Below are 13,359 nucleotides of genomic sequence, written 5' to 3'. Positions count from 1 at the left end.
CCTCTCATCGAGTTTGTGCTCGTCAGTGCGCACCAGACTGCACCAGACTGTGATTGACAGTCAGATCTCACACAGCCCTGCTCTGATTGGACCAGAAGAACCGGGAGCTGTGGATTTTTGCAAAACAAATAACAGGCTCTAGGTGGAGGTAAAAGTGCGTTTTTTTTTTTCTAAAACCGGCTGATTTATGTTGTTCTGTCAGAGCATAGTGTCAGTTTCAGTGAATATAATCAAAAAAATCTTGCCAACTGCAGCTTTAATAGGCAGAGAGGCCGCCGCCGCAGTGCAGTGTCAGATACGTATCTGGTGTAGACATAGAAAATGCCACGCAGCCACCACACAACTGACACGCAACAGACATGCCACGCACCCAGTCTGAATCAGCCCTTAGGCTGTCCGTCTACTGAACTACACTCTGACAGGGACGTGTAACTGAAGAGTTCCATTCGCGGAGTGTCTGCTGCAACAATTAGCTTCCACTGTAATCAGTGGAACTGGCTACACCAGACATGATGGCAACGACAGGAAGGAATAGGCCTAAAAAACAAATAGGAAGAAAGAGAACAGATTGCAACACTGATGATATAGAAGAATAGTTATTGCGAAATCCTGTAAAGAGAACTGGTTACTTTAAGACCCTCATAAATGCACTAAGTCATGAGAATCAAATCCATTCATAAACACACCCAGATTTGTTGGCCTTCCCGTATAGATGGTAAACAGTGACACACCTTAAATATCTTGGAAATGGGGACAAGTTCATATCATTGTTTAATCCTGGAAGTGTGGTTGCCTTTAAGTAATAATCCACTAGGTCTCCCTCTGGAGGAGGCGATGGAACATACCATATGCTGAAATCTTAGGTGCATGTCCATAGTAGGCCTACTCTTTGTGGGCATTCTCTACAAAATGTTCCATAGGAAAAGTCCTGCAAGAAAAATCCTACATCAGTTAAAGTAGAAAGAGCAAAATGTAGTTAAAGGTGTGGAAAACAAATGTTTTAATGCTTTATGTGGTTCTCACAGAACAATATCGGTTATCTACTGTATGTATGTTTGTGTGTGTGTGTGTGTGTGTGTGTGTGTGTTTCTGTACTGAGACAAAAACTCATACTCCTTTTGAGTTTCAGAAGACAAGACAAGATAAGGTAGATTTGATGGATAGACCTACTATCTTGAGGGAAATGTATGTCTTTGATACACAGACACTTTATTGTGCCTTCCAACAGTAACTTCCCACTGAAACATGAATGGTGTTTGTGCTTGTGATCAGTGAACAGACCTCTGAAGTTCGCAGACAAAAAGGACCCAAAAGCTGCCGTCTCTGCCCATATAAGGAGATGTGGATTTCGCAACTTCAGTGGTCTATGGAATCAGACTGTGAGTTGTCTGTAGGGGGTTTTAGTGTAACAGAAGTGAAACCTCCGACATGAAAGGGGCATGGATATCATAAAGCCTTGTCCATCTGACCAAAGTCTAGAAGTGAAAGCAGTGGTTCAGGGATCTGTAGATCATGAGATGATCAGTGGGAGAGGAAAGAAGAAACACAAATCTGCTCTCAGTTTTCGGGCCTTTTTCTCTAATCTTTGATTTGTGGTGAGATAACTGATCATTTGAACATTTATATTGGCTGCTCAACTGTCCTGATCAATCAATCGATTTGTTGTCATTTGAGCTAACAGGGCCAGGCATAGCATTTCTGGTTTGCCCACTTTAGGGTAGAATGGGGCGGTAGTGTAGTGGTTAAGGAGCTGGGCTAGCATGCAGTAAACTGAAAAGTTGTGGATTAAAATCTAAATTAATAAATAAGAATGATAACCTGGAAATCTGAATGAAAACCTGGCATTACTGGTTTGTTGTACTTGTTAATGACTCACTGTGGCTATGCTGGTGAACAGTTCCCCTATTAAAAGTTTGTTTACTATCAAATTGGCTTCGTAAAGGTTACATTAAAGATCTCATGCCATTAAAATCTAATTTTTCCTGTTTTTTTTAATAACATAGGTCAAATTGAGTTTGTGACCTGTGGTAATTTTGAAATCTATATGCTGTTTGTCTGCTGTATGCAGTAGCCAAATGAAACGAAAAGGCAGACAAATTGAGCCAATCTGGATAAGCGGTCATTGCTATATAGAACTGCCTAATTATTATTCATGATCCTGCCCACTTGGTTGGTTCTTAACCACCCACAGAAATTCTGACAGAATCTAGATTGCTTTAGTGCTACAAATAGTTGCAGATGGAATGTTGTATGTGCTGCACGGGAAAGATGACTGGATATAATGGAAACCTATGCAGCTGCATCGAAGTGGGGAATGAAAAGGTCTTATACTTACTAAATCTTTAATCCAAACATGAATAAAAGGCACAAAATAAGGTTAGTGTAAGAGTTATCTGTGTGTTCGTGGGATTTAGGTGACCATTATGGAGTGTCACGAATGTAAGCTAGTAGACAGCTAAGCTGCCTGTGGCTGACTGTATAAATTCGGCAAGCTTAAAGGCCCCCTATGCAACTTAATAAAACAAATCACTGGAAATCACTGGTTAAATAACCTGTTCTGGTGAGAATGGCGGATTACCCTGCTCCCCCTACTGTCTGGTAGCAGAGTCTGAATCAGGAAGTCTTGTGAGAAAGCAAAAATGAACGAGCAACACATAATGCTTAAAATTCTCCCCTCAAGCACTGGTTAGCCAGGCCGGCTAGTTATAAGATGGTTTCATTTTTTAGATTTTTATCATGGCAGAGCCAGAGAAAAGACAAAAGAGACAGTTGCGAATTATGCACCCCAAAGCTGCGGGGAGCTCCGTAGAGAAAAATGAGACAACAAAAGTGAGAAATCAGCAAAGAAATTACTGGAGTTACAGAACAACCCTTTAACATTCCCTCTCTGTGTAAGGGATATCACAGGTTAGACACGTAGGATTGCAGCTTAGCTTGTAGGAAGCTGTCAGCAGAGAATGTCTAATAAGGAGAGAACCTTCACTCTCGGAACTCTTCCGGTGTGGTACTGCATCTAGGGGCGCTCACGGGCGAGTCCAGAATGAATGGAGGTCTATGGAGCTGTACCCCTCAAAATCCACTTTTCTCGGGATATAATTTTTTTTCAAGTAATTTGAATATTGTATTCGAAAGGGGAGGCAAAGACAATACACTTGGTTGAGTATTATATTTTTTAAAGTCACTTAATTGTTCTAAAAATCCTTTCAAACGTGCCAATGACGTAGCATAGCATCAATGCTAGCGTGTTATGGGCAGCAACGACCCAACCTGTAAGAAAACGAAAGGACATGACTCCCGGATTATTTCACTTTTGATTGAAAATCCATATCCATTTTGCGAAAAATAAAATAAAATCTGAGGGTTTCTGTTGTTAAATAGGTGAAAACAACAAATGTAGCCATATAGCTCCATAGGACCCCATGTATTTTGGACTCGCCCGCGATCGCCATCTAGGTGAACTCTGGTGAACTGCAGCCAAATTCGGTTTGTATGGGATTATGGGATATGGGAAAAGAGTGGGGAGGCTCTCCTTAGAAGGGCTCTGCTGTCAGCTTTTAAAATCGTACCCTTCCTAAAAGGGGAAGTGTGTCGTAGGCCTTGCTGCTCCACCATGGTGTTGTTAAGATCCAAAAAGTGAGGCTCTGGCAGCCTGCACTCCTAATGGAGGGTTGAACGAGTTGAGGAAATGATGGAAATTGAACAGTTGCTCTACAGAGCCTGAGAAAAATGAAAAACAGATTGATGACAATGTATTTCCCATACTGAATCCACTCTCTTAAAGTAAAAGAGAGATAAGATAACATGGTTATTGTATTTAGCAGACGCTTTTGTTCAAAGTGACTTACAGAAGAAGTTACAGACTTAAAAAAGTTGATAAGCCTACATTAAGTGAATATAGTAATAATAACAATAATATCAATATATGAAATATCCATAATGAAAATAAACAAAAAACATGATTATATACAAACCATAATGCTAAGGATGAATGAATGAATGAATGAATTAATTAAATAACTGCAAGTTGAATAGATAAGTCTTTAGACCCCTCTTGAAATACCCAAAACTATTGCAAACCTGGGTAAGTTAACTCAAGAGCCCTATGGCATTGTTTTGTTAGGAGAATGAAGCCATACAGCTCTTACTCTGAGTTAACTTACCCAGGTTTGTCACTAAACCACGTCCTTGGAATACCCCCCAGGTGACCTCTCCCTGATTGTCAAACAGATAGATAGATAGATAGATAGATACTTTATAGATAGATAAAGGCCTCAATTCATGAAGCTAACCAGCCAATTAGGCTACCCTACCCTGACCATGCGGAGAATATACATGCTCCCTTTGCGCATCCAGCGCAATTACAAATATTAAAAATATTACAAAAATCATGATGTACATTAACAACAGCGTGAAACATAAAACAACATGAAACAAAATAACAAGCCAATGTGCACCTAGTCTTGTCCTCTTGCCAAAGAAAACAATATAAAAGGAATGATGAAAATCAAATGTTAGATGTAAATTTAAAAATAGTGCGTATGGGTCACATTGTCATATGTACAATGACAACAGGTTTGAATCACAATCCAAGAGAAGAACACAGGCCCAGTATATAATCCAATCAATCAGTCTTTAAATGAAACCAATGATGTAGATGAACACTTGAAAATTCCATAGTCTAAACATAATACAATGTTACAACCAAATCTGATTCTTGAACACTTTTATTTTGAAAGCAAAGCACAAAGTATACAAAACAGATCCATCATTTACAACACAGCAGGTCGTCTAAATGCAACTATATTATCACTTCTGGAGGACATCTGAGTTACATTAAAAACACGATTAGAGATTTATTACATGTTACTCTGTGTCAATGCTCCTTCCTCATGCAGTCTATGAAAATTACCCATGGACAGTATTTGCTGTTTGCTTTGCAAAGTCATGGTTGATTATATGGTAGATTCATGGTAAATTGTAGATCATTCAGAAATTCAGAATCAGAAATCAATCAGAAATTATAACAGAATATGCAGAATAATAAATAAATACCATACATAAATACATATATAAATAAAAAAATAAAAAAAAAGGAACTTCAGCCCACACAAAAATTCCATAAATACAAATTAATAAAATGACATCCACAGGAATTCAATATGAACTTCTACTTAACTTGCTGTTAGGTAATACAATTTGTATTTACTATGACAAATGAAATTTCCCCAAATATAAGGTTAGAAATCCATCCCAGTGAGTTTAGGGACTCTGTTCTGAACCCTTCAACTCAGCTCAGGTTTTTAAAAAATACCCAGACTAAAGGCTGCACATTGTACATACTGTCTGGGTGTTTGGTATATAGTGGCAGAAATGGCCATTTCACACAAGCGTGAAAGTCGTCAGGCGGTCCGGGACATCCTGACTCTGGCACATGTCCACTCGCTGTCCATCAGTGTAAGACGTACTGATGAAGTAGCCTTTATGCTTCACTGACTCGAAGCTGGTCACTGTTTGCCCAGAGACCATCTTGTTGAACAGGAATCGCTTCATGTCGCCACTGATGCTCTTCAGGTCTTCCTTTTTCACCACCTAAAAACACAAAAGAAAGTACTTTTAGATAAAAAAAAAGTTAAATTCACAGCGTTTCTGATTGCCAGTCTGGTGTTTCATGGGAGAGGATCATGTGGAGAGAGGGAGCTGTCACCGGAGCACTCAGATGTGGATGTTTGTTGTTTTATTTTAGTGTAGCAAAAACACTAACGTTTCGATGGAATATGATAGATAGATAGATAGATACTTTATTGATCCCCAAGGGGAAATTCAAGAATTAGTTAGTCCATCTGGGAAGATGGAATACCTATCGGAATGTTAGAAGATCTGGAAGATGGAATACCCATCGGAACGTTAGAAGATCTGAGAAGATGGCATACCCATGTAAACATTAGCTGTACTGAGACAACAAACATCCACGTCTGTGTGGTCCGATGATTTCACTGAGCTTGTGAGATACACCACAGACATGAGTCATGACAACTAAGTAAGAAGAGAATATAATGTCAGTTGCTGTCAGGCACAGTGATAGCTGAATGTGTGTTGTGTTTGAATTTACTGTACCTCTAAGCCTAGAACAGGTTTCCCAGAGGAAGACGTGCATGAGAGGTAGAGGTCTTCTCCCACCCCCAAGGCAATAGGTCGGCCTTTGTCAGGTGTGACCGAGGGTTTGTATGTAGTCAGTTCCAGTTGGACTGCAAGCCAAAGAGGAAACAGGTGTTAAAAGCTTTGAATGGCCACTGAACATGCCACCCACTTCACCAAGTCAAGACGTGTAAAGAGTAAAATCAACACTGCTTAACCAAATTCACAGAAATGTTTTACAAAACAACACTGACAAATAATGACATGAGCTGTGCCATCCTACAAGACGTAGGTTACATGTGTACAATAAAGACCAAAACATTAAAGAATCATGCTTTGTAAAACTACTATGACTTTCAGAAAGACTGTGAGGTTGGTACCAGTGGAACCGGGTTCTGTGTGATGCGTTCTGCTGAGTACTCACCCCTTCTGCTCTTGTTCCCACTCTGGAGGGTGATGGCCTGCAGCTCCGTGGTGATTCCTTTACTTAGAATCAGGAACTTGTTTCGAACATCACAGATGAAGCACTTTTGCGGCGGTTGTTCAGACGAGTCATAGTGGTCAGCAGCATTTGTTGTTTTTTGATGGACTGTTGGTGTCACATACTCTGAAAGATGATGAGTGACATATGATGAGATGTGTCAAGGCACATCACTGGAAAACTTAGATAGCAGATACTGTATTTCTAGAGCCCTTATGTTTTAGAATGATTTGCTTGGAATTCCTTCTTTCAGAGGCTCAGCTAGTGTTTACTGTTCATCTATATCTCATCTTCCTCAGATCAAGGTGCTAGTACATTGTAAGAAGACCTGCTATTGAAATCTCTGGGGTTTATTTTTGAATTCACAATCTTTTGAAGGCAAGCTTTGGAGGCGCCAAAAGTCAAATTACCTTCCACCACATTCTCAAAGAAAATGTTGCACAGCTCCTCGTCTGAGAATTCAGTGCTCTGGAGCTTCTGGGTTTTCTTTAAACGGTGCAAGGCAATGACGAGGTTTACCACCTGCCGCATGTTATGAGGCTCATCAGCCACCTCTATGTCGATTCCTGAATGTTGGTCACACTCTGCATCGTGTTCTTTGATCTGAAAAAACACACATACACACATTAGCTACAAAATACACAAACATTAGTCCACAGATTTATTCATTTTGTAAATATGAATTTCAATAGCTGGCATCAGTAACAACAATAAGGTGTCATACTGATAGCCTACATTAATTAGAAAGTCTGTATTTGTGTGAAGACATTAAATGACTCACCTTGATCGTTGATTCAGCTTCCACAGAGTCGGGTTTGTAGCTGTTGCAAAAGTAAAAACAATGTCCATTAAGGTGTAAAATGCAGGGAAGAATTAAAAAGTAAAATTAGAGTTAAATTATATGGTAACACTTTATTTTAAGGTTCACATGTTAGCCACCAATACATACCTAATTAATACCTGTATTAGTGACTTGTAAGGCATGTGTTAGGCAACATTAACCATTTGTTAGGTGTGTATTCACAAATGTCTTGTTCATGAAGATTTAGGCCTTTATTATTGATATAATCTTAATAATGACCTTGTAAGCCTTGATCTCTACATACTAATTAGTAGTAAGTACCAAAATAGAATATGCATAACCTACTTGTATACTGTCTGAATAAATCCCAAATAGTAGGAGAACAGTTGTAGAATAAGCAAGTGTATGGCTCAACCTCATTGCTGCATTTCACTGCCCAGGTTGCTGTGTGAAATAGCACTTAATAACTGGGAGATTGGCTCCCATTCTAAAGTGGAAACTGGTTCCTTAGCAGCAAGCACATTATCATCAGTAATACCTCTGCAGTATGTACTTATTAGTCATGATATGTCAAAATATGGTCCCTGTTCTAAAGTAGAGGCTGGGAGGGTGTTAACAATAGAAAAGAAGATGAGAAAAGTGACAGCACTGACAATGTTTATTTAACAAGTTAGTTTTTAAAAAGCTAGTTTTAACTAGAACTGACAGGATAAAAACACGTCTTTTAAACAAATAAAAAGGGCAAAAGAATTGTCATTCAACACATCTGTGGTGGTCTTCTTTGAAATGGGACCCACCTACCACATATCAAAAACTTGTACACAGCAGGCCTATTTGCCTGAAAACTACAGTAGCAGTAAAGAAATCACACAAAAGAACATTTGCTATTTACTTGCCAGAGTGGACTAGTATTTTATCAGTATTGGGAGAAGGTATTGCTAGTCTTTTTGTGCTTTGTGAGCTCATTGAGAGTACAATGTAACATGTTTACAGAACTTGTTAAATAAACATTGTCCCAGCCTCTACTTTACAACAGGGACCATATTTTGAATGAACAATGTATGCACTAGCAATGTATTAAGGGTAAAGAATGTCTGTATTGACCAGGAGTTATAGTCTAGACTGTTCCCATCATATAATTCTTAATAATAATAATGCCTGACTTTAGAATATTGAACCAATTCATGACTAATAAGTACATTCTGCAGAGGTATTACTGATGATAATGTGCTTGCTACCAAGGAACCAGTTTCCACTTTAGAATGGGAGCCAATCTCCCAGTTATTAAGTGCTATTTCACACAGCAACCTGGGCAGTGAAATGCAGCAATGAGGTTGAGCCATACACTTGCTTATTCTACAACTGTTCTCCTACTATTTTGGATTTATTCAGATAGTATACAAGTAGGTTATGCATATTCTATTTTGGTACTTACTACTAATTAGTATGTAGAGATCAAGGCTTACAAGGTCATTATTAAGATTATATCAATAATAAAGGCCTAATTCATCATGAACAAGAAATTTGTGAATACACACCTAACAAATGGTTAATGTTGCCTAACACATGCCTTACAAGTCACTAATACAGGTATTAATTAGGTATGTATTGGTGGCTAACATGTGAACCTTAAAATAAAGTGTTACCAATTATATTAGCTACTTTAGGCTACATGCCTTCCAGGACCACTCTGATATTTGAGGATTATTGTAGCGACAAACATGGGTATCTCAAGCTAACAAGCCACTTATCTTGAGATCTTGTAATTACAAAAATGGTTATCTTGTGAGAACCCGTTACATATATTGAGATCTGAAGAAAAAAATATAGGTGTCCTCTAGAGACTTTTGTAAACAAACTTTAAACAATATATTTATGTTCAATTTTGCATTAAAGATATATCTAACCTTTCCAAAGCTGCAGCCAAATTGAAATACACGTCAGCCATTATGCTAAAAAAAATGGAAAAAGAAAAAGTTTAACCTCCAAACAACTGTGACATTAGGATTGTTAATGTATAATAATGACATCTCAATTTGTTATAATGTCATCTTACCGGTTAGTAGGATAAGGATATGCTCCTTTAGATATTTATTTTTATATGTTGATGAATCGTTGTCTCAGAATGTTCTGAGTATCACACACAGAGTCTTGCTTTTATAGGATTGAGCTGGCAAACCCCTGAAGTGAAAAAAAAAGTCAAAAATTGCAACATCTTTTTAATAAGCCCATACAACTCTTACGCAATTACAAGAGGAAGTATTAACGTTGCAATAGTTGTATGCACCTTAAAAGTATTTTAAAAGATTCACACAGACCTTTAATAAACATAATCTTCATCGCACCTTATATCTGAACGTGTTGCCTCAGGTGTGTTTGAATGCAAAATAAGCAATTGTATAAACATTCCCCCCTTTCAAGTCAGAATTTAGTAGATGCACTTTTGGTCGCAATTAAAGCATGGACTCTGTGTGGATAGGTCCCAATTAGTCTTGCACATCTGGATACTGCAATTTTACTCCATTTTTCTTTGCAAAACTACTCAAGCTTTGTTAGGTCATAAGGGGATTGAGTGTGAACAGCTCTTTTCAAGTCCAGCCACAGATATTCTGGTTTGAGGTCTGGGCTTTGACTTGGCCACTCCAGAATTCACCTTTTTGTCTTTAAACAATTTCTGTGTAGTTTTCGCTGTATGCTTCGGCTCTTTGCCTTGCTGGAAAGTAAATCTTCTTCCAAGTCTCTTCTCTTGCAGACTGAATCAGATTGTCCTCCCGGCTTCCCATATGTTTGCTGAATATTTATGCGATTGCTTATTTTGCATTATATTTTTAAATTTTTAATTAACATTACTGTGTAGAAATCTGCTGTTACTTTGACATGAAAGAGGGGTTTCTTGTAAATTATTGTAAAAAAAATGCCAAATTAAATTGATAATGGAATCATCATTCCATTTCTAAAAGCAGTAAAAGGGGAAATATCCAAGGCGGCTGAATACTTTTATAGGCATTGTAAACTGTAACTGTAAGGCTTATTTACAGTTTTTTGTCTGTCAATTAATAAGCATTGTCTCTATCGTATAAACAAACAAATGAAACAAATTAAAAACTTAATTTGAACTGGAATTTGACACTACAGGTCCAAATTGTCCACAGATCTCTGATCTCAGACATCTAATTTTGTTCAGAATGGTTGTCAGAAGATCACATTTTTTTTGTGGGTAGGTCTCGCTTAATTTGAGACCCAAATTTGAGCCCCTGTGTGTATATTATCCATGGACTTTGTTTGTTTGTTTGTTTACCTATGTAAAAATCTCAAGCGTCTTTGAGTGTCTAGAAAAGCACTATAAAAAAATACATGTTTTATTATTATTATTATTATTATTATTAGGGCCCAAGCACCGACAGTGCGCGAGGCCGGGACGGCCTTGCGCACCGAGAGGTGCGAAGCCCTATTGTTTTTGAAAGGTTTTTTATTATTATTATTATTATTATTTGTTCACCTTTTTGCTATTTTTGAGGTGGTTAACATGGATGAAAAGTCTTGGAATTTGGCACACACACATCTGGTATCACAATGGCTACATAGGCATAAAGGCTTGGCCCCGGGCGTGGCCCAGGGACTCAGTAGCACCTCCTTAGGTGATTGATCCAGTGGTTGGCACATACTTTCAGCTAGACACACCAATTTTGGTAGGTGTGTGTATCTCCCCAAGATGAACAACTTTCGTATGTACAATGCATTTGCCACGCCCAACAGGAAGTGAGGTATTTGGGATTTTGTGCGGACTAAAATGTGATGAATTGTGATGCCAAAAGAGGTGCTTCCCATTGGTAAAAACGCATGAAATTTGGCACACACATCAAGAGGTACCGTGGATACACAGGGGAAAAGCCTTGGCACTGGGCTTGGCCCAGGAACTCCATATATAGTTTTAGATACACACACCAAATTTGGTCGGTGCATGTAACTCCCAAAAACAAACAACTTTTGTATTAACATGCCATTAGCCACGCCCACAGGAAGTGAGGTAATTGGGATTTTGTGTGTTGTGGACAAGATCAATTTTAACGTACTCCTCCTAGACGGTTGCTCCGATTCATGTGAAAGTTGGTATACATGATGCCAATATGCTTCTGATTCTAAATGGAGAAGCTTTTTTTGATATGTTGTAATTTGACAAAATGGCGAAACTATGAATTTTAATACCCTTCCACAAAAACAATAAATGTAATTCACCATGCATGGCTTGCAATGTTTTAAATTTCACAGGTTATTGAATACCATGGTAATGACAATATTCACAAGCCCATAATCCATATTTGGCATAGTACCACCCACTGGCAACAGAAAGAATGACAAGAACACTGATGTCACGTGATAGATTTGAACATACTCCTCCTAGACGGTTTGTCAGATTCATGTGAAATTTGGCAGATATGATGGCAAGATGACGCTGATGTTAAATCGCGAAGGGATTTTTGATATGTTGTAATATGTTATGATTTTAATATCTTAAACAGATAACATAAACAGGAAATGTGTCTTAAAGTCACAGTGCATTGAATGAATGGTCTGAAACTTCTCTGGTTAATAGATATTATGATTATGATGATATCCAGACAACCAATTGGCCTGCCTGGCAGAGCGCCACCACCTGGCCAAGCAGGAACATGTGCCAGAAATTGGTACTGCCTTTATTGATTGATCTGAAACTTTACAAAATATTGGATATCATTATTGTGATGATAATCACATGTGTAATTCACATGCCTAGCATAGTGCCACCATCTGGCCAATCAGGAAATGTGCCAAAAATGTTCAATGCTTTGACTGATTGATCTGAAATTTTACACAAAATTAGATATCATGATGATTATATTCATATGTCTTATTAACATGCCTTGCATAGCACCACCAATTGGCACGAGAAGGAATGGGTTTTTTCCACGTCTGTTGGGTATCACAATCAGATGCATCATTAATCAGATTAGGTGTATATGACATCCAAACACCCAATATGCCTACCTTACATAGCGCCACCATCTGGCAAACCAAAAAGTGCATCAGAAATGTTCTTTGCTTAAAATGAATGGTCTGAAATTTCTCAGGTTAATATATATATATAGTATAAGTATAGTATATATAAATTTGGTCTCTGCATTTATCCCAATCCGTGAATTAGTGAAACACACTCAGCACACAGTGAACTGAACACACAGTGAGGTGAAGCACACACTAATCCCGGCGCAGTGAGCTGCCTGCAACAACAGTGGCGCTCGGGGAGCAGTGAGGTGTTAGGTGCCTTACTCAAGGGCACTTCAGCCGTGGCTACTGGTCGGGGTTCGAACCGGCAACCCTCCGGTTACAAGTCCGAAGTGCTAACCAGTAGGCCACGGCTGCCCCCAAATCATATATTATGATTATGATGACACCCAATGGGCCTGCCTTTCATTGCGCCCCCACCTGGCCAAGCAAGTAAATGTGCCAGAAAATAAAATACATAAACAAATAGCACACGCATCAAATATGTACATTTCACAAACGCACCACATGGGAGCTTTGTTGGATTCCGAAATGTCACAGGTTGCGGACCGGAGGTGCTCGGGCCCGGTATTGCCGCTTGCGGCTATATTTATTATTACTATTATTATTATTATTATTATTATTATTATTATTATTATTATATTAATGATTTTATTTTGTATTCAAGTGGTATTCTGATACTTTTATTGTATTCAAGTGGTATTCTGCTTTTTTAACTCTTTCTTGCAGTGCAATTCAGGAAATCATTGGAGTCATTTTGAAAATCATAAAATTTCCACTCCTTCCTGAAACTTTCCATTAGTTGTGGTTTGTTTCTCTTCTCTTCTTTTGACCAGTCAACGTAATCTAAGAAATCCTACCACAAATTCTGAAAAAAAAACATTAACAGGGAATATAA

General features: G+C 38.3%; 2 protein-coding genes across 2 annotated transcripts in view; both read right to left on the bottom strand.

Moving 5' to 3' along the window:
- Positions 1-5,379: 5,379 nt before the first annotated feature.
- Positions 5,380-7,147, bottom strand: LOC143123537 (interleukin-1 beta-like). Its single transcript, XM_076284991.1, has 4 exons — positions 7,027-7,147; positions 6,560-6,742; positions 6,115-6,245; positions 5,380-5,589 (listed from the first exon to the last, which is right to left on the bottom strand). The coding sequence occupies exons 1-4, from the start codon at positions 7,145-7,147 to the stop codon at positions 5,380-5,382; spliced, it is 645 nt and encodes a 214-aa protein (XP_076141106.1).
- Positions 7,062-13,359, bottom strand: part of cnnm3 (cyclin and CBS domain divalent metal cation transport mediator 3) — a 34,251-nt gene continuing 27,953 nt past the window's right edge. The window contains exons 8-9 of the mRNA XM_076284023.1: positions 7,398-7,437; positions 7,062-7,219 (exon numbers count right to left, since the gene is read on the bottom strand). Coding sequence (XP_076140138.1) covers positions 7,171-7,219; positions 7,398-7,437 — 89 coding nt within the window. The 3' untranslated portion in view covers positions 7,062-7,170. The remainder of the gene's footprint in view (positions 7,220-7,397; positions 7,438-13,359) is intronic.

Source organism: Alosa pseudoharengus, unplaced genomic scaffold (genome assembly GCF_046254945.1).
Source record: "Alosa pseudoharengus isolate Yale_2024_CS ecotype anadromous, Long Island Sound unplaced genomic scaffold, YU_APseudo_1.1 YU_APseudo_1.1_scf_14, whole genome shotgun sequence".
In the NCBI taxonomy this organism is placed as follows: domain Eukaryota; kingdom Metazoa; phylum Chordata; class Actinopteri; order Clupeiformes; family Clupeidae; genus Alosa; species Alosa pseudoharengus.
This window is presented reverse-complemented; position numbering and strand designations above follow the sequence as displayed.